Source organism: Etheostoma cragini, chromosome 9 (assembly GCF_013103735.1).
Source record: "Etheostoma cragini isolate CJK2018 chromosome 9, CSU_Ecrag_1.0, whole genome shotgun sequence".
NCBI classification, from domain to species: domain Eukaryota; kingdom Metazoa; phylum Chordata; class Actinopteri; order Perciformes; family Percidae; genus Etheostoma; species Etheostoma cragini.
In genome coordinates, this window is record NC_048415.1 from 16,156,241 (window position 1) to 16,178,185 (window position 21,945).

Sequence of the window (21,945 nt, forward strand, 5' to 3'; positions counted from 1 at the left end):
CGTAATGGAAAACCAAAAAAAGCGAGTAGACCCGAGGCGAGTCGAGTAGATACCACGCAGTGGAAAACCGCCATTACTCTGCTCACATCTGTTTGATTCAGGCTGACACACAGTGTTCTCTTTAGCAACATTACAGTCAAACAAACTGCTTGAGAAAAGGGTAAGGGGGGGGGGGGGGGGGGGGGGGTTGAAGGAAGGGAAGGAGAGAGACAAAAATTAACAAAAAATTAAGGTTTAAGAATTTAAATAAAAAAGGAAGTGAAGAGAGAGATGGGGACAGTGAGAGAGAAAAAACAGAGTGAGCATAACAGACAGAGATGAAAGAGAGAGAGAGAGATAGAGAGAGAGAGAGAGAGTAAGTAAGGGCATAAGGGCATTGCCAAAGGCAGCAGAAATAAGGTAAAAAGAAAACAGAACAAGGACATTGGCAAAGAAGGAAAAAAGAAAGGGAGAGGAGGCACAGCAGAGATAAAGGTGCCATTTTGTATGTGATTGTGATAGAGATGGATGAGAGCTTTGAAAAGACAGAAGATGAAGAGAAAAGCCAAGAATGGGAGAAAGAGAAGGAAAATGAGGCTGATGTCAGATAGCAGGAAGGAAAAGGGCAGACTCTAAACAGGGATTGCTCCTCGCTAAGCTAAACGTTACTTTGCCATCCGAGAGTGGGAGCTGGCCAGGGATTTAAGCAAGGCCAGATGTAGGGAAGGATTGAGTCTGTTTTAAGAGTCTTAAACCTGTCTTAACTGTCTGGAGCAGGAGACGCAAACAGAGGGGTAGGAGTGTTCATAAAGATGGACTTGGTCTCCCTTGCGGTACAACCTGTACACATGTGTTGATAGATATAAACCAACTCAAATTCAAGGTCAGCTCTATCCAGTTGTTGTTCTGGCTCTCCCTCTGATGAAACTGGCTGCAAGAGAAGCTGCAATGAGGCTGAATGTCTGCCGTGACTGATTTAGTCGTCACCCGCTGACAGGACACAATGGAGAAGTCAGAGCCTGCTAACCTAACCTCTGATGTGGGTTAGCGCAGCGTGCTAATAAATGTTTTAACATCAGTGGGTGTGTGTGTGTGTGTGTGGGCGGGCAGATGAAAGAGACAAGCTCACCCGAGAGACACCGATGAACAATGCTTTTGTTAAGGTTTTTACACACATCCACACCCCCACACACTCTCATCCCCGAATAATACATGCAGGAGTAAACACAAGCTGCTTGCACACACACGTAAGCAGCACACACACATACTGTATGAAAACAAACACGCTGTAAAGCCACACATTCACAAGTATAGATGTGCACGCTTGCACGCACACTTGGATAAATCACCTTGGATTAGACCCACTTCCTAAAGCTCATTTTTAAAGTCTGCCAGCATTCTTCCAGAATGCATAAGAGAGAGAGAGAGAGGCACCGTTGTCTGACACTCTTTCAACACCATGGGGGTGGGGGGATGGAGGGAGGGAGGGGGTAACGAAACAGCAAACACTCCCTGAAAAATGGAAGAGTGGAAAGAGGAGGGAAACACGAGAGTGAAGGAAGAAAGAAAGAGAGAGAGAGAGCTCTTTGAGAGAAATGCAGGAACCCTTTATTTCTGCCTTGCTCAGATTACTGTGCTGTGTATGTGTGTGTGTGTGTGTGTGTGTGTGTGTGTTACTAACAGCAGATAGACTAACAGCAGATAGACGTTAGATATATGTGGCATGTTCAGGAGAGTAGAATGTTACAGTGCGGTGAGACGCACATGAATTACACTGCAACCTCATTTATCTAAAGTAACTTGCCTGCTGAACTGACATGACGAGCCAAAAAGCAGGCAGAAAATGGAGAACTGAGTTGTAAACGCTGCTGCATCTCACAATTTGTATGCATGTGTATTTTTAAATTCTTTACTCCAGAAATGGAAAACTATTTATTCCCATCAATTACTTATAGGCTTTTCTTGCAAATAGACTTGCACATATAAGTCTGTTAAAGTTTAAAAAAGTACACAAAGTTTTTTTTCTGGTTTCTGATTTTAAGAAAAGTTAAGTTGAATCTGAAGCTTGCAGACACATTTTCATACATATCTTATAGTGACTGTATGCCAATGTCAATTGATAGAATAGATAAAGATAGAGAAACTTAATTTATTTCGAAGGAAATTAAGGTGTGCAAAAGCTTAGACACAACATTAATCCACAGCCACACAGACACATGACGTCCACGCACACGTACTACAAAAATACAAAGAAAGATATCAATAGTGTGCCCTTACAGTAAAGTTTGAAATGTAACATGAATACAACATGTAAAGAGCAAAATGAACTCTTCGTCATAGACTTTTGATAGAATTTTATTATTTTGTCAATACAAAATAACTTTCTACTAAAAAAAAACCTCCTGCAATGGTTCTCCTTTACTTTCTTTTGCCGTAGTTCTTAAAATTCAAAATGCTATGGATTGCAGCTTTATATCTAGTTCCAATTTTGTTATTTTGTTTCATGAAGTGGCTAGATGATGGCATTTTTAACCTTCAACTTTCAACAAGCGGTGGCCACCAATCATAACAATGTCTACATCATGTCTACATGATGATATAGTAAGGTACTTTTATTAAATATACTCGTTAAATGTCATATTATCATACAGTATGGGTTTAATCTAATTTACACTGTGGATTATTTTGTAGCTACGTGCTGATGCTGATATCAGTGTACTGTACATACGTAAATAGGGAAAAGAAGATTACCCTCTTACCTTCCTGCTCATAATGTTGCTGAATTATTTCCAAATCAGTTGTCTGGTGCAGTATACACTTGTAATAATCACGGTTCACAGGAATGCACATGTACTGTATGTACTTGTATAATCACAGTTCTTGCAATAAATCATTATTATTTTACATTGCATTCTTCACATTTCTGTTGGAAAGAAAATTTGTCTAATATAAAGACAGATAAACTTATTGCCTCTCTGCCAGACACACACACACACACACACACAGACACACACACACAATATCCACTTAGAAATACACAATACACATAGACCTGAGATCTTACATAGAGTGGTAAATGAGAACACAGTGACTCAACAGAGGGATTATATAAAGCGGAACGGCGGGCATTGGGGGGTGTAATTGTAGGTTTGGGGGGCAGGCAGTTAGGAGAGGATGAACCTATTAAAAACTGACTACAACAGACAAAACATACTCTACTACTGCAATTTCAACTGCTCTTATTGCTATGCTGCAGTCTAGTGCACAGTCATAGTGCAGCTGTTACTATAGCCTCATGTAGACCTGACACCTTTTAGTAATGGGAACAAGTCTGAATGATACACACTACACAATATCGCAGTGTAACCTGGTATACTTTATTCAGATTTAGGTCTATGGACTATACCCTGAATATGCTTTTGAAGTGACCTTGACCTTTAATATGAATAACACAAAACAGTAGAATTCTTATTTCCCTTTCCCTTGTGGGATAAAGGATACATTATTATTATTATTGTTATTATTATTACTATTATTAATTACTACTGTAATCAACACACTGTGAGATTAAATATATTTTGCCAGTCATGATTCTTAACCGTGTGCATTGAACATGACTGGTAACTGTTACTACACTTACAAATTCACAAACATTTCTGCAAGTACATTTTTTTTATGCTTTCTTTTGTTTTGTTTAGTTGTGCATTGTTTTTATGATCTTTTTGCCCTGTAAAGCAGCTTTGAGTTTGTCATAAGCTCTATATAAATTCAATTTATTATTATTATTATTATTATTAGACTCAAAGCCCAGTCAAATACACAATGCACTACAGTCCACACAAGACTCCCATAGAGCGTTGTCACTAAAGTGCTACACTGCACAAATAGTACAGTAGTCACTTCACTGCTGTCTAACCTACGCCCACAGGACAACTGTAACTACATGTCACTTAGTCTTCTCCTTTCTGCCTCTTTAAATGAAACCCTGACTGGACCACTAAAGGGTATAGTAAGTAATGTTAATTTCATATATGTTTTTGTCAAATTAAGTGACTATCACTTCACAGTCACCCAGTTCTCTATTTTTTGTGTGCACTGAAAAAAGATCCGGTGTTCCTACACAGCCCTGGCTGTGTAAATGGAAAACAAACAAAAAGGTGTGCACGAGCCAAACAACACTATTCCAACCAATCAGTACCAGGTGGCTCATACAAAAAATGTGATGGGGTCGGGGGGTGGAGGCAGTGGCCGGCCAGGAGTTATCAACAAGAAGAGTTGGCAGCGAAACAGCAAAACAGGAAAAGGACTATAAAATAAAGATTAAAGAAGTTGTATGACCGGGAAAAGAGGGGAAGGCCTTGTTAAAGAGCACCTATTATACTACTTTTCTGGTCTTAGTTTTTGATTCAGGACTCGTATAAAGCAGCCTGACAGGATTCAATGCACAATCAGCTATGAAGATCTTTGGGAAACTACCGTCATCTGCAGCTCCTCGGACATCTAGGCATAATGTGTTCTGTTTAACATTGGTGAGGCCTTTCAACCATGGTTGCAACGCTGCAGAATTTTGTATTTCAACAATCAATTGAACAATATTGAATTGGTTGTACTGTTAAAATAGCAAATTCCTAACTGGAGCAACTTTTCTGTTTCTGTAACTGAGTGATGTTGTAACTGACCTAATAGCTTGTGGCTTTTTGCCACATTACACATTCTCGAGATTGTGAAGCTGCTTGCTGTCTGAGAATCACTGTTTTGTCTTCTTTAGACTTAGACTTTAGACTGAATGACTCAGGTTTAAGTCCTGGCAAATGAAAAACCTTCTGAACTGTTATAAGCTGTCCTGAAGGTAACACTGTTCTCTATCTGACCTCACAGCCAGGGTGTGAGTAAAGAGGAAATGATGCTGCAGCGATCAATCAACTATTGCAATTTAATATCTTTTATCAACAATAGTGCTACCCTTTTTAACTTGAAAGATGACCTTCAATTTTTTGCCTTCAGTTAAATATTTCCCAAAACGTGGAAAGGTTTTACATTCTGTGTTCATGTCTTGGGTAAAAGTAGCTAAGTATTGTTAATCGGAATGAACTTAAAAAAAGTTAAAAAAAAGTCTTGGTCGCACAATGATAGTATCATTTCAATTCATCAGATAGTTTCAGGCCCCGCTGGAGCATCACAACATGAGACTTAACTTGACTTAGTTATATTCCCTTCCTGCCTGTCCGACATACTGTGTAAAAACCTGTGTGTTTTAATATCTCTTGCTGTTTGCCTTGGATTTTCCTGAACCTGAGAGATACAGTACGTAGCTAAAGAAAATGGCTGTTCAACGTATTGACAAAAGTGAATTGAATATATTTCCATTCAGTCCTCTCACTCACAAAAATGGTCAGTGGCAGTATCAAGGTTCTTTACTATTTACTGTTGCTAACCCAAACCTACTTGTTTTCCCTCTGGCTTTACAGAGCAGCATTTCCATCAGACCTTTATTGCATTCCTTTCCGTAATGTCGTGCGGGTTATATACAGTCAACTTCTTATTTTTTGTCCAGAGTGGAGAGCTCTTTCTGAGGACGTCTGCTGAAGTGAGCTATTTAGTTACTTGCAAGGTTGTATTTAAATCATGTGGTCATGGTTGTTGCACTCAGCTCAGCTCAGTTGGTGTAGTAGGAAAAAAAAGTGAGATACAAAATGAAAAGAAGATAGAGGTAGAGAAGAGCAAGTGCAAAAGAAATGTAGAGTAATGGCAGAGAGGTGGAGGGAGAAGTAATAAGGAAAGACAGACAGTAATTGAGTTTAAAAAGAATGGGAGGGCTGAGGTGTAAGGATGGGGAGGTGACAAGAGAAGCTGATGAGAGATGGAAGGAGATAAGTAAGAGATACAAAGAGAACAAAGAGATATGTCATATATCTCATGTTGAGAGGGCTGGACGAGAGGCAAACATTGAAAAACAAAGAGCTAGCTTAAGTATGTTTGTGTGTGTGCTTTGAAGCATGTATGTATTGTGTTGTCAGGTATGTGCATACTTGTGTAAAGCATGTTTGCCTTTCTACATTTGAAAGAGATTCCAAGCAGCGAATACATCTTGTGTGGTTGGTCTGTCCATGAGAGAAATTGAAAGAGAGTAAAATACACAGCGAAGGTGAGCTTGACAGTTGGAGAGAATCAGAAGAAAATATAGATATATAGCACTCGACAAGGACGGGAGAAACAAATATACAAAGCGAGCAAGCCATGTAGAAAATGGCACCAGAGAGAGAGCATGAAATAGAGAACATAAACGAGAAAGATGATTGATTGAAATGACTGAGAGTAGAAAGAATGAGTAGAAAAAACAGTGTGAAGGACAAAAATGAGACAGCAAATAGATAAAAAAAACAAGAGGAGATACGAGAGAGAGAGAGAGAGAGAGAGAGTAATGAGCAAAGGAGAGAGGGAGAGAAGGTAGAAAAAGAAATGACAAAAGGATAATTGGCAAGAAAGACAGAAAATGTGTTGACAGGAGAGAGTGGGAGAGAATGCACATGAGAAAGAAGGTGACAAAGGAGAGACAGGACAAGACGGTCACAGAGGAGGAACACCATGTGGCAGACGGACGGACGGACGGACAGACAGACAGACAGACGGACGGACGGACGGACGGACGGACGGACGGACGGACGGACGGACAGACAGACAGACAGACAGACAGACAGACAGACAGACAGACAGACAGACAGACAGACAGACAGACAGACAGATAAAGTAGACATTTCAATGTCTAACATGCTTCAGTGATCAATCCTTGTTGAGACATTTTGCAATTTTATATCTGCCATTGCACCTGACAAACAAGCAATAATTCACACAGCCACTCAAGCTACTGGGCAGGTAAATGGTAGGGATGCACATATCCAGGTTTTTCTTTTGTGATGTCAATTCTGATACCTGGACTCATCGTATCTGCCAATGTGGAGTACCGATCTTGTACCAACGCTTTCTCCTTCACAAATAAGAAATCTATACACTTTACTGTTTGGAACTCATTAGACATATTTGTATGTAATGCAGCGCTAAAAAACTGTCCAAAGAGTCAAGTCTTTACCAAACTAAAATTCATATACCAAAAATCCAACACACTCTCTTTGACCAGAATTATATACATAGGCCTTCTTGCGGGGGAAAAACTGACATTGCCACTGAAGCAGCAGACTATGTCAGAGCATGTCATAGCCTCAGGGGGAACCAGCCAACAACACATGAAACTATACTGAACTCCTTTAAGATCTGCCTTCTCTTTTTCTTTTTATAGTTCTCACCACTACATTGCATTATTGTAAAGCAATTTTCTCATCATACTCAGTAAAAAAAGGATATGTCCTGTCACTTTCAACTGCTTTTATATTTTAAGCAAATGTAACATATGCAAATATTTGCTTGGGCATTAAAAGATTTAACAACTAAGAGATGAACTGAACAATTTGATGATTAACAGAATTGGAATAATGTATCCCTGAACAAAGAGGGTTTTAAAAGTAAATTAAAAGTAGCCCTCAGTATCTGGTGTATCATTAAGTACTGCAGTGCATATCCTCCTCATATACTTCACCAGACTGGCCAGTTCTTGCTGTGATATTCTGATGTACAGATCTGCCACTGCAAGGACGATCAGCTGGGTTTCCAGTGTCCTTGTAGTGCTATCTTAGTAGGGACATTGCAATGTATTGCCCTGACCACATCTGCTGTCCTCATGCCTCCTTGCACCATGCCTAAGGCCCGTTTACGCAGATTAGCAGGTTTCTGTTGATGTTTTTCAGACTCAGTAGAAGTGTCTCTTTACTTTCCTCATTTTTTTTTATAACTGTGACCTTAAGTGCCTACCACCCTTAAGCTGTTATTGTCTTTTCGAGCATTCAACAGGTGCATGTTCATTAATTGTTTATAGTTCATTGAACAAGCATGGAAAATATTGCTTAAACCCTTTACGATGAAGATCTCTAAAGTTGATTTTTATAAAAGTCCCGCACACTGTCCATTACGCCTTTCAAATACTTTATTTCACACTTTTCTGTGACCAAAACGTTAAAAATAATAATGAAATTAAGTGTGGCTCCATAAGCTTTTGTCACGTTCAATGTTATTGTAAAATACCCTTCTGCCATCTAGTACTTTTTTCTTTTAGTCGTTTAAGGGGGCAATATGGAATACTGACAGCTAGTGTTTAAAATAGTTACTACAGTACCAATTCAAAATACTGGAGAGAGTTGTCTCCCCCGCCCCCTCCTCCCCAAACTCAAAGTTCATGTTGGTTGCCAGTCTGAGACTGCAGCATTCCCAACAATGTTGCTAGATAATAGTCTCACATAGCCAGACATTACTTCACAGACAGAGGTGGGTAGAGTAGCCAAAAATTGTACTCAAGTAAAAGTACTGTTACTTAAGAATTATTTGACTCAAGTAAAAGTAAAAGTAGTCATCCAAATATTTACTTGAGTAAGAGTAAAAAAGTACTTGATGAAAAAACTACTCAAGTAGTGAGTAACTGTTGAGTAACGTCTGATTTATTTCTTAACACAAGCATCAATCAGACAGACAGAAATACAAAATAATCATATTTAGGCAAATTATAGTTCATCCAATCAATAAAATAAATTAAAATGTATTTATTAATTACAAATTAGCTTACTTGAGAGACTTGTCACATCAAATTTGGATGGTTACTGCATGTGTAAAACATACTGTATGTAACCTAAAAGACAAACATCTACCTCTCCACAGCAGAAACTAAAACTACCGCTACGTCTCCTCAGCTTAGATGTTGAGTTGTTAAACGCTCACATGTCCGTTTGTTTTGGTCGACACAGAAGACGCCGCATAACGCTAATAATATATATAAAATATAATGCTGTTTCGCACTTTTCCTAAGGTAACCATGCTTTCACTATGAGGCCGGGTGGGGGGGGGGTCCTCCTGGTCAGCGTTGCCTTGGCGACTTTTGATTCTGCGTCCTTGCTTTGCTACGACTGTAAAGCTAACCTCTGCCTATGGGCTAACCTGTCCCGCTGCTGAAACAAGTGTGGTCACGTGACTGCACAACGACGTGTGATTGGTTAAGCACAGTCACGTGGTAGAGCCTTCAGCGGAAGACTCTCTCTGTCAAAATAAAACATTAAAATGAGACGTACGCTGGGGTAAAAAAGCGTAGTAACGAGTAACGAGCTCATTGTAGCCTAATGTAGCGGAGTAAGAGTACAGTTTATTTTTCACTAATCTACTCAAGTAAAAGTAAAAGTATAGTGATTTAAAACTACTCCTAGAAGTACAATTTTTTCAAAAACTTACTCAAGTTAATGTAACGGAGTAAATGTAACTCGTTACTACCCACCTCTGTTCACAGCACAGCAAGTAGCTTACGTTAGACACATTGTAAACAGCCGTGGTTGTGTCTCAATTGTATTTGCGAGTAACTAACTCGGGTACTCCAGCTATATACTGTCATTCAATGGGAGTACACACATTTTTGAAATGATATAAAATGCCCGTACCTAGTAGCTGTGATAAATTAGCCTGAAGCTAATGCTTACCTGTTCAAGAGGAAATTAGCCAACTCTGCGTCCTTTTGTGCTCTGTCTGGCTCCATCTTATAAATACATCTCCAATATTACCTGGGGTTTGTAACGTTTCTGGTCACGCAACAACATGTTAGAAACGTCTCGTTTTTTAAAGTTGGGTAGAATCTATCTACGTTGATCCTGTTTGTTTGTTTGCTGCTTTCATGGCTGTACTAACGTTACAGCTGTAGCGCGCTGGCTTTACGTTTTTACAAGTATATCTGTAAACCCTGGCTGTCAAACTGGGCAGTTGATAACAACACACAAGCCAAAACACAAATAGACATTTCAGACTTTCAAAAGGAGAAAATACTGGCATTAGCATTGTTGTCAGAAAAGATAGGATTTTTCCTTAATATCTGATGATGCATTGGGGTCATTTGGGGATTTATTCCCGTAAATATATTACATATTGGACCTTTAACAGCAAAAGACTGGTGAAAAAAGTTGTTGTTATAAGTTATTGTTATTGCACTTTAAATATATCATTTAAATTTAACCACATGGCCTTAGCATATGGTTAATTTCTTTAATCTTTATTTTTAAAATGTTTTTTTAATTTAAGATAAAATACTATTTCAGTTGCGCTTTTAATAAGAGGACACATACTGTATGCTGTTTAGCACAGTTCAAATAAATAAAGAGTTATTTTTCAGTCATATTCTGTTTTCAAAAAAAAGTATCATGAACTTAAAATTGTGAATTGTTTCAAATCTTGATTGGAGTGGATCCTTACACCCCTAATAACATTTTTTAGGATGAGTCTACACCAATTACTTTTTTCTATTCTACTCTATTTTTTATTACATAGTATCCTATGTTGTAAATTAGCATGTGTAGTGTTGAATAGTGTAGTCATGTAACCATTTGTTCTCTTTCTTTTAGTCACACTTATGACACTTATAGTGTAAGCCTTGTACTATGTGATCTGGCAGTGCTGTACTCAATTATCTTCATGTCAATAAAGCAAATTTGAATTTAGAAAGGTAGGTACGTGCATGGATAGAGACAGAAAAAGATAGCAAGTGAGTAAAATGAGACAGGAAATAGAAAGACTGAAATGAAGAGCGAACAGCTTGAAAAAGAAGGAAGGGCATAACTAGCGAGAGAGGGGTGATAGAAAAGAGGGACTGACAGCCTCTAAAGATAGGGATTGGAGTGAGAGGGTGGGACTAAATGAGGTGAGGAATAAATGGAGAGAGAGAAGAGAGCGATTGAGTGAAAATAAGCAAGAGAATACAGAGCGGAAGAGAAAGAAAGAGTAGTGTCTCTCTGTCATCAGTCAGAGCGTTGCTCATCCGGCAGCAGAGGCTGCCTTTGTCACCATGACGGATCCTCGCTGTCTGTATCCCGCTCGCCACCAACACCATTACAGCACATAACTGATGTACGCACACACACACACACACACACACACACACACACACACACACACACATACACACACACACACACACAAACACACAGAAGAGACAACATCAACCTTAGCAAGCACACACATACATGCAGATATGTTTGGTGTTTTTGTTTAAAATATATAAAAACACAAAAACACACACACAGACATTCAGATATGACACCATTGGCATAGATATGTTGCACTGTTGATCAATAAATTCATAATTTAGTCTATAAAATGTCAGAAAGCAGTACATAAAGGTCCCTCGCTATTTCCTAAAGCTCACGTTGAGTTTTGTCTGACTAACCGTTCAGAATCCAGAGATATCTATAATTAATACCATAGAAGAGTAAGAAAATAAATGTAAAGAATATTTACATTTGAGAAGCTGGAACCAATGAACCTTTCAGTATTTTAGCTTTACTCTCCTGTTGTCTTCAGTAAAATTCGACCAATTTCCAAAAGGTTTCCATATCAGAAATTTGGGTTTCTTTCAACCAAAAAAATAAAAAATAGTAACATGCATGGTTGCCCCCAATGAGCTTTACAAGTAAAATAAATGATCATTCCACTACTTTCATTGAATTTGGGTGTTTTATTCAATTTTATGGTGTTTGAAATAATAACAAAATGATAAAAACGTTGAAAAAAGTGCAAAGAAATGTCAGAAAAAGCTTAAAAAATGTGGCAAAAAAACACTAAAAAGTCAAGTGGCGCAGAAGACATCAACAAAACACAAAAGTGACAAAGACATTGAGTAAAGCAACACATTTGTCAAAAAAGATGACAAAAAAGTTCAATTTTGACCCATAAAAACTTAAACCACAAAAAGTTGCAGTTGACAGGAAGACGACACAAAGAGTAAAAGCTGTGTTTCATTCCCTCCCTGGTTTGAAGTTTCAAGCCTGGTTCACCTCTGAGGAATGTGCTTTATTGCACCTTTGACCACACAAAAACATACTGGAGTACACCTGTACATCTAACCCAGTCTCACGGCAGTTCGTCAAATGGTCACGTTATTTAATCTATTGATGCGTGGACATGGACACGTTCATGTTGTTTTTTTCATGGTGGTGAGCACAAATTTTAAACTAATGTATTTCAATGGGAAGCATCTTTCGTGATCACAGCACGACTACTGCAACAAGTAGTATCAAAAGCTGAAAATCACTGCGCAGGGAGGTTGGTTGGGGTGATGGATGGGTCAAACAACACAGGACTGTCACCAGGGATCATGTCCCCTGTGTGACGATTAATTTCCCATGTTGTTCTTGACCTAAACACAACCGTCCTTTTGTTGTCACGTTGTTGCACCCCCTAGAGACCGCCGCCGTCTCCCGCGTGTGGTGTTTAATTTCCCCGTTGTTGCGTCCCCTATCGCGGATCTTGTCCCGGCCACCGCTGCCGTCTAATAACGTGACCATTTCACAAACTGCCGTGACACACTGCAACAAAGGGAAAAGTTAGATTACGTTGATGGTCTTTTGCTTCACTGTTGTCTTTAGCTGTAGGCCAGGAGGAACCAGTTGACCTTTCAACTTGTTGGGTAGACAATTTTCTTGAAGCACGTGTTCACATTATTTTGTGAACACAATTCTGACTGACTTTTTTGGCAGGGCAATACGGAGTTTTCTGCAGATTTTCCGGAGACTACTTTTTTTTTTTTTAAATCAAACCCAGAATGTTAACAAAAGCAGAAAAAGAGTCCACTAAATTCCGTTTGGGCCTGGTTACTGGTTTCTGTACTGATAACCTTTGGTCATAATGGCTGTAAAAAGATCCCATTGTAGTGTGGTAACTTGCAACAGAATGAAGTTCCAGGAATGTGGCCATTCTGTACAGACTGCATTTACACCTGGGTGAGTGTGATTGTAATGTGAGTCAGACAGATGTGGCTAGACAGATGACCTGTGCTAATACAGTTGTAGACTCATGCTAGACTCACACTTAACAATCACGCACACAGACTGTACACACATTCAGATGCAGGCACACAGTTCACAGTGGTCAAGCATACACAGTCTTATTATTCTGATGGGTACCATACATTTTGTAGGTCATCATATGCACACAAACACAGAGGCAGGTACTGTAACATGTAAGACGCTCATTTGGCAGCAGTTCATAGACAAAAACCTGCTGAGACGGTGATCGCACATAACTCACTCAGAGACATAAATACCTCATTATCTATACACAGACACACACAAACTTGTTTTAACTATACACACTCGCGCGCTCTCTCTTTCTCCCTTCTTTTCACTCTCTATTTTCTTGCTTTCATTAAAAACACACTTACAAACAGCAGCATATGCATCTACACTAAGCAACAGCTGCTCATTGGGAGATATTGTGTTAGACTGAATGTTAATGTGCGCTGTGTATAAAATGCTAACGAAGCTCTGTCATCTGTTTGTCTCCACAGTACTACGAAATGTCCTACGGTCTCAACATTGAGATGCACAAACAGGTAAAAAAGAGTTTACTGTACTCAGTGTTTTTTTTCAGTCTCTACTCATTGCTGGTGTACTTGGCCGTTGTGTGTGTGCGTGTGTGTGTGTGTATCACTTTATGTGTAGAAGTTGCATTTTTTGAGTAGGCGGGAGAAGGTGAATGTGTTATTTCACACTCACAAACCTGGTATGCCAGTGTGTTGTTTTGTGTGGGTGGGTTTTTGCAATATTTTCTTGATCCTTTCCTCATTTTTGTTTTGTATTTACACTAAGTGTCCTAAATTATTATAAACAGCTTTTAATGCAAAACCCTGACTGCATACTGTAGCTCAACACACCTAAACAGCTACAAACCGCAAACACTATGCATAATCTATTTATTGCAGAGTGGTTGCTTTGCATTGTATGACATAGTAAACGAGTTTTCTTGTTTCTCAGTATACACTGTATTGGCAGGATGAAGCAGGATCAGTTCCAGCTCCACTCATTTTGTACGTAGTAACTGAAAAAGGGACTTAAAGACATGTTTTATTAAAGAAGGACTTGCATTTTTCTCTGTCTTTTATTTGGTAGTCAAATAATGAGCCATCAAAAACAATACGTGGTTTAAACACTATGGATGGCTGATTTGATTAGTTATAGTAAGGGGTCACTGCCCAACACTGTAGTTTATCTCTTCATGCCTCTGTATGGAATGTAAACGCAGGTACTGTAGCATAATACCAGCAGAGTGTGTTTCCTGCATAATTATGATATCCCTATTGACTAAATATTTATTTGTGTGGACACCCTCTTCCTTGGTAGTTATCAAGCAAAACAGTGATGGTTGCTGATATGACAATTAGGGAGTAATAATACTATTAAGATACTTGTTACAGATGGTGACCATAGCAATGGCAAATGTATGTTTTATAGCACTGGTGGCGACATCCTTGAAGTTAACTGAAACTAGATGCTGACATGGCTTAGCTTTTATTGACAGCATAGGGTAATGAGGACTGGTGTATGAAATCACCCACAGATTCTTCTAAACAATGTAAAAACCAAATACCAGGTAGAAGGCGTTAAAAGAAGTCAGGTCAGGGATTGTGCTTCATTTCTATACATTGAAAACATGTGCCTGACGAGTAGAGTGTGCTTTCAGGAGTCGGGGACTGCTTGTCAGTCTGCTAATTTGCTGTCTGGGAAAGGGAGACAGTCAAATTACAGAGAGGCAGAAACATGTCCAGACAGACAGACAAATAGGCAGAGACACAGAAAGCAGACATGAGATCTCTTCTGCTGTGGTATACAGAATCATTATACTATTGAAGGGCATCTTCCTTTGAGGTGACTGCCTGTGTCTCCCTCTTTCTTAATCTATCTAACTGTCATGCTTACTCTGTCATGGAGGACAAGATGGGATGTTTTTTTTTTTTTTCACATTTTACAATCAGCTCCCAGCATGCCCAGTATTTAGAAAAAAGCTCATTGTTTGAAACAATCTCCAAAAACACCCTCAAATGAAAGCCTCTGCTCTTTGCACTTTAACCTCATAATTAATGTGTCATTTTACAATAAGGTAATTATAGCACAACAGCATCTAACAGTAGGTTTCTGTCCAAATACTTGCAGTGCAGTGTGCATACTCACTCTAGACTCCAGTCCGGGCTGATGTTACGTTTAGTTGATAAAGTTAGGAATAATGACAAATGAGTTAAAGAGACAATCAGGGCACATTTTAATTGATCTGCATCATTAAATCCTGATCCGGATCCTGTTGTGTTCCAGGTGAAGCTGCTGTTGTAAATGCCGTATTATATTCTGTTAAAACACTGGACCCCGTTACCTTAATTCACAGCAACAGAGCAACATGAACAAGTGTGTGGCAGACAGCAGTTTCCTCAAAGACACCAAGCCTCTCTTTCCTATTTGGGACAAAACGCGCCTCTAAAGCTGCTATTGGTTGAAAGCTGCATTTGTGCCTCAGCTTTTAATTTATGAAGGGGATAAAAGATATTTGCTCTAACAGCTGCACACTAACACATTGAAATTACACAAAACACTATACAACACTATGGCTCACTTTGTTAGAATTCCAATGCTACTGCATAAATCTGCTTGGATCCCAGTTTCATGTCAACTTTCTAAGATTATAATAGAAAGATAGGTCGTTGCTGTCAGACAAGTATTAGCAAACAATTTTGATTGTGATTTCTGATGCAGCATCCGTAGGTATAAGTGAGAATATTCAATGTGTACTAGAGAGCAGGTAACATCTCCTTGTCTGCTGTACTTTGCACGATTGAAGATGAATACTAACCTTTATATCTGGAAAATATTATGAAACATAGCTCGTCACACCTTGATGTAAGATTGTACTTCTTTAAATTAGAACAAGAAATGCAGATCTCTGTCAGCAACATGTCAGCATTATCCTTAAGGGTTTCCGGTTTGCCTGCATGTTCATTTTTTGCTGCCTGAAATTGAACTTAAAATTATTGAAATTCTCACCTCTGCTCCTCATGATTTATTCTGCATTCTTCCAAAATCCAAATTCAATCCTGGTCTCATGGACAACAATGTTAACCCCATTTACCATTTTGGTCACAATCACCAAAATTCTAATATGCTACTAAAGTACTATCCATACTTAAATTTGGTTGACCTTAACCACCAAGCCTAAATGCAGAAAAAGTTGTACTTTAGTTACAATAATAGAAAATATTAGACATAGAAAGGGTACAGAGAAAGAGAGAGAGAGAGATGGCTGGCAACAAGCCAGGCAGAGTTGGACTGTCAGCTCTTGTCGCCAAAAAGAAAATGGACTGGGTTGCTGGCTGCACCTCTGAGAGATGGACACAGGAGGAGGAGGGGGATAAGCGGGGAAGATGACAGAGGGAGGCCAAGGAGGGGAGAGTGTGGAAAATAGGAAGAGACGAAAGAGAGAGGGGAAGACAGGGATGACAGAAGGAGACCAAAAAGCTACAGTCAGGTGAATAAAGGAAAAAAAAAAGGTATAAATGAAGAGGGGGAGGCCCGGTGTCTGGAACCAGAGAACAAGGCTATGCGAAGAGTGAGCAGGAGGAATATGAGAGAGTGGAAAGGTAGAAAAAAAGGTACTGGATATGTTTGAGCAACAAGACGCAAAAGACCATATGTGAGTGGTCTGAGAGAAAAACAAGAGAGCTAGTTAAAAAGGTTTAACCGGAGAAGTGGTAGGAGAGCCAGGGAGAGAGAAATGTGAGGCAGATAGTACAAGGGAACTTACAATATCACAGATAGAAAAGGAAACAGAGAACCGGAAATTGACAGAAATAGAATAGAAAGAAGAAGGTAAGAAGAGAGCGGGATAGAATATAAAATGAAGGAACTGCTATAAAATAGGACATTAAAAAAGAAAGTGATGGAGAAAAGAGATAGCATAAGGACTCTGAGAGAAAACAAGAGTGGATGAGGATAGAGCACAAAAGGGAAGGTTGTAGAATAGAGGGGGCCACAAAAGATGAGAGGATGGAAAAGTGAGTGGGATAGTCTGAAAAATGTAAGAGTAAGATAATTAAAGAAAATGAGGACTTTGAAGATAATGCGAGAAAAGGAGAGAGCATGGTGGTAGAGAAAGAGGCAGTTCAGTAAGGGAGATAGAAAAACGGGGGAAAAAGTGAGCGATGGCGGAGAGCGCTAATGTTGGAAAAAGTGTGAGAGCAGGCATGAGCGAAAAAGAGGGGATAGAGATTAATTGAACGGATGAAAGAGGAGTGGGTAAACAGGAAGGATGGAGCCTTAGAAGACACAGATAAAGACCTCAGAGAACAGATGAGGGAGAAAAAAAGAGATGGAAATGAAAATCAGAGCCAGGAAAAGGAAAGCAATGGAGGGAAAAGGAAAGATAGGGGGAGGTCAGTCAGAGAAAGAAGGGGATAGAGAGAGACATCAAGGGAGGGAGGGGAGCTTTGAGCCGCAGTGAGAAATAATGAATCATGAATAGATTTAACAGTATCTGCTCTTATTTCCTCTCCTCCTCCAGCTTCCTCTTGTATCTCTGTCATTATCTGTGGCAGGGCCATCTCATGTCCCGGCATTAATTGAGCTGTAACAGTCATCCTATGCCTTTCTAGCCTGCCTTTTAGCCTTTTTTTTCATCTCTGTCTCTCTCTCTCTCTCTCCCCCTCCCTCCCTCTCTCTTTCACTCTTTAGATTTCACACTCACTCCATCTGCACCCCCTCCCTCACCTCTCCTTTGCTATCTTGTTCTCCCTAGTTTCCTTTCCATTTCTCTCCCTTCTTCTCTTTCTCTCTCTGTCTTCCTCTTTCTTAGATGATTGCATCTGAAAGATAACACCCGCCCCCCTCCCGGCCTCTTAACCTGTATGGATACATTGAAACACACTCACATGCATGCACACACCGTAACATTATCTCTCTTGGTTCACATCCATTATCATATCATATCATATATATATATGTATATATATACACTAGATGTGCCCCCTGGAGGAGCAAGGGAGGCTATGAGGACTTTACACTGCTCTCTGTGGTTATTCTGTATTCATTGATATAGCACTTCTGGGCTTTGGATAGTTATTGCCTGTATTTCCAGATGTGCTCAACATGTATATTCAGTGACTTTGTAATTCAGTCATATATTGTGGGCTCACAGTGGTTGGCCCAGGATATATTATTTATGATGATATGATGATGTGCTGTGTGTAATGTTGTAAGGTGTGATGAGATGTTTTGTATGCAGATTCTAGCAGCAGGATAACAGAATGATGGCTGGAGGTGAAGAAGAATAGACACTTTGTGAGACTTGAGTCCAGCAAGAGGCGGAGGCAGCCCACAAGCTTGTGACCACAGCGCAGTGTAGAAAAATGATGAAAATATGGAAGGCAGGAAGTGAATGAGATATGACTTTTTTTTATGAACACGATAAAGGACAATTAAGTAAAGCAAAGAACCCACAAGTGCTGAGTGGTAGCAAAAGGACTACAACAGCACTTAACAGCAGCTAAACATTTGTGTCAACATGCATTTGTGTGGTACCTTTCAGGTAGAACTCTCCACAAGCCCAAAACATTCAAGTGCATAAAGGTAATCTTGAGGGGGAAAAATACTTGACGAAAAGGGACCCAAGGATAGTCAGACCTAATTTGAATAGACTCAATGATAGTTAAACCTGATCCACAATGTGGTTGACTCAAACCTACCCCAAAAACACATTTTTGTCCTGTGATCATTGTAATGTCCCATAATCCAATCGGGTCCACTCAATTAGTAGGAATATTGACTCACAAACCTTGCAGCATTTAAATGGTACCCTACCCAGATCTGATTAGACTGAACATAATTTGGACCAGCCGGCCTGACACAAGTCCAGGTTTTTTGTTCCATAATATTAAAGAAAGTGCACACAGCACACAATTAGGGAAATAAATAACTTTATTATGATGAGTTGAACACAGCTGGCAAGTGCTGTTTATAAGGAGAGTTTTGACTGCGGGTTATTTTGATGGCAGGGAAAGAGAAATGCCTTGTGATCTTAGAGGGCGGCATTGTTTACAGTGACGCTGACTGACCTCCGTCAGTAAACATGTTTGCCTACAGTTTGTAAGTACAGGTATAACACTGTTTTACTTGCAAACTAAAATTAAATTACTAAAATTACCTTGGCACTGCAGATGGTTACATATCTAATACGTCTGTGGGGAAGTGAAATGTGTATTTTGACATGTGAACATATACTGTACATCTTCACAGTTTCAGAAGTAATGTTATTTTAGCAGTACTGTCCATTATTTCTTTGCTGGGATAGTGTCCCCCAGCAGACCCTTGGGGCCAGCAGGGAAACTACTGTGGAAGCATTTCAGTAACAGCCTAGGTAAGTGTTTCTAAACGACTGAGTTGGGATCTGACAGTGCATTACAAAAAAATGACACCGCTGCTGCATTACAATCCTTAAACTACTACTGTCGGTACACCATGCCCCCTTCCCGTCAGAAAAAACACATATTAGTGTCTTTATTTTGACTTGTAAAGGGAACGTAAAATGCATAGCTTAAGCTAATATAGCATCGTTGATTTATTTTGCTCAACAGTCACTGCACAATCACATCACTGGAAACAAGAAAATTCAGTTTTCGACTCTAATTTGGATAACTCAGTGTTGTTAATTCATTATGATTATGCATGGACAATGATGACCACTTTTAGGTCCTTACAAAATATATCCCTTATTAATTTAGAAATCGATATCCCAGAGAACAGAGTGGTAGCCTGTTTGAGTCAAGCCTGCCTGGTTGCTTATTGAAATAATCCGGACTCAAAAGGTTGAAATCCTTCAAACAAGTTGTGCTTTTAACATTAGGTCACACTTTGAGCTGTAACACCAGTTTAGGTTTGCAGGAGAAATGTTAGAAAGCTGCTAGAATGCTGTAATCCTTGCATATTTGTTTGCATTTTAGTAGCCTGTTGACAGGGCATAATTAGAGATTAGAACGCAACGACCTGGAAGGGCCTGTGTAGTAAATCTGGCTCACAATCACATTTTTGTAATAGTTCATGGTATACGATGCTAGTCCTGGGTGGCAAGGACACATTTATAAAACAATAAATCAAACCTGGTACTGCAGGATGAAAGGAGAGTGCATAATTTTTAAAAGCAAAGACAATAATAACAGGCAGAAAGGTTACCCCGTGGTGTGAAAGAGCATCCCATTACTGAAAGGTGTCAGCGTGTCCTCAAGCTGATATTTAACCTCTAACTGGTTACTAATTTTAAGCCACTTTTGGTAAAATCACCCATAAGTTAAAAGCCTAAATGTGACCAGGCTTCTTACTTAAACTAGCAGCTCTGTAATCACGTTTTCACAATTCGGGTCCTCCTGACCTTCTCCATAAATCACTGAAAAGAATACTAATCAGGACATCATTGAAATTGTGCTAACATTTCAGCTGTAGGTCATACTTTATACTACAACTGCCATACGAATGCTAGGTTTGCACACTATTGACCGAATGCTATAAGAATCATTGTTATAAGCATATGTAGAGACTTTACATACTGTATCAGAATGCTAGATAGAGAGAAGAAGTAGTCTACAGACCAGGCAGGATATTATAGAAGGCTGTGTTTGATAGTCAGGATGCTCGGAAGCCAGACTGTTTCCCCTGTGGACTCCTGAGGACAGATGCAGCAGCTGGCTGTCCTTCCTTCCTGCTCCTTCCTTTCATTTCACCACCACATATATGAGGCTGAGGGTGTGGGAGTGTGGGCTTTTGAGTGAGAGAAAAGAGTGAGTAGCCCTATGCTCTCTCTTTGATGTGATAGTTTATGTTATATAGCAAACACTGCTGGCATTATTAGCATTTTGTAGCAGTTACACAACAAAAAAACAACAACTGTGAATTGAGCTGTAAAGAAAGGGGAAAAAAGACAAACTAGGTCAGGAAATTAACTGAGAAAATTAATAAAACAGGGACTGAGAAAAATTAAGCCATGGTACTAGGAGGAGAGGGAGATCACATGAGAGAATGTTTATCTGTTTGTGTTTTATAAAAAAAAAAGTGTGCATGCACTTATCCTACGGCCTAATTAGCCTGAGCCGTCTAGTCTTTTTATGCATGTTTGTGTGTGTGTGTGTGTGTGTGTGTGTGTGTGTGTGTGTGTGTGTGTGTGTGTGTGAATGTGTGCATGCGTTGGTATATTTGGCTGAAGTTGTGACCTGAATCCTCATTTCATTTGGGAGGGAGGAGAGAGTGAACAAGAATGAGAAAGAGAGTGAGAGAAAGAATGCAAGTGAGAGATGCCTTCATTTTTAACTCACTGCTTTGGTTCATAACAGGATTGGGCTTCTCTCCCTTTCCACATTTTCTTTCTCAATCTCACTTCTTCTATCCTCTCTGCCCCATATTTTCTCTCTCTGCCATTCCCACCGCCCAGTCAGACAATAATCCCACGGTTGTGGTTTGAGTTTGTTGGTTATTTTTTAACAGTTTTTGTGGAAGACTGGATTAGGATGAACCTGCATATGTGGGTCAACAAGAACTGGCTTTGGAAAGGTCAAATTACTTGTGTGTGTGTGTGCATGTGTATGTGTTTACACTCTCTCTGATCATTGGTGTATGCGGCCTCTCTTTTTGCACATGTAGCATCTGTGCTCGCTCTGTGTGTGTGTGTGTGTGTGTGTGTGTGCGCAGCTTTGATGTTTCTCCCTCTCATACCGCATGTGTATGTCTGTGCATACATGTGTTAGCTCATTTGTGAATAATGAGGCATAGAGAGATAGAGAGCGGTAATAGAATTTGATATAACCTTGTAGGAATGATAGAAAATAAGTTAAAAGAAGGAAAAACAGTGAAAAAGAAAGAGATAAAGATGAGATGAGATAGAGTGATTAATTTCCCAGGGAGCTAGCCTTTTAGTGTAATGGTTTTGTCACTCTGACAGAGGAACTCTAAGTATCTGAGCAGCTACACAGACTGTATTGGCTTTGAGTGTGTGCATGTGTATGTGTTTACACTCTCTGTGATCATTGGTGTATGC

The 21,945-nt window shown here is 39.5% G+C and overlaps 1 protein-coding gene across 1 annotated transcript in view; it reads left to right on the top strand.

Annotated features, from left to right (window-relative positions):
- Positions 1 to 21,945, top strand: part of LOC117950832 (transducin-like enhancer protein 1) — an 81,171-nt gene that overhangs the window by 26,047 nt on the left and 33,179 nt on the right. Inside the window, exon 4 of the mRNA XM_034882178.1 lies at positions 13,397 to 13,441. Within this exon, the coding sequence (XP_034738069.1) occupies positions 13,397 to 13,441 (45 nt within the window). The remainder of the gene's footprint in view (positions 1 to 13,396; positions 13,442 to 21,945) is intronic.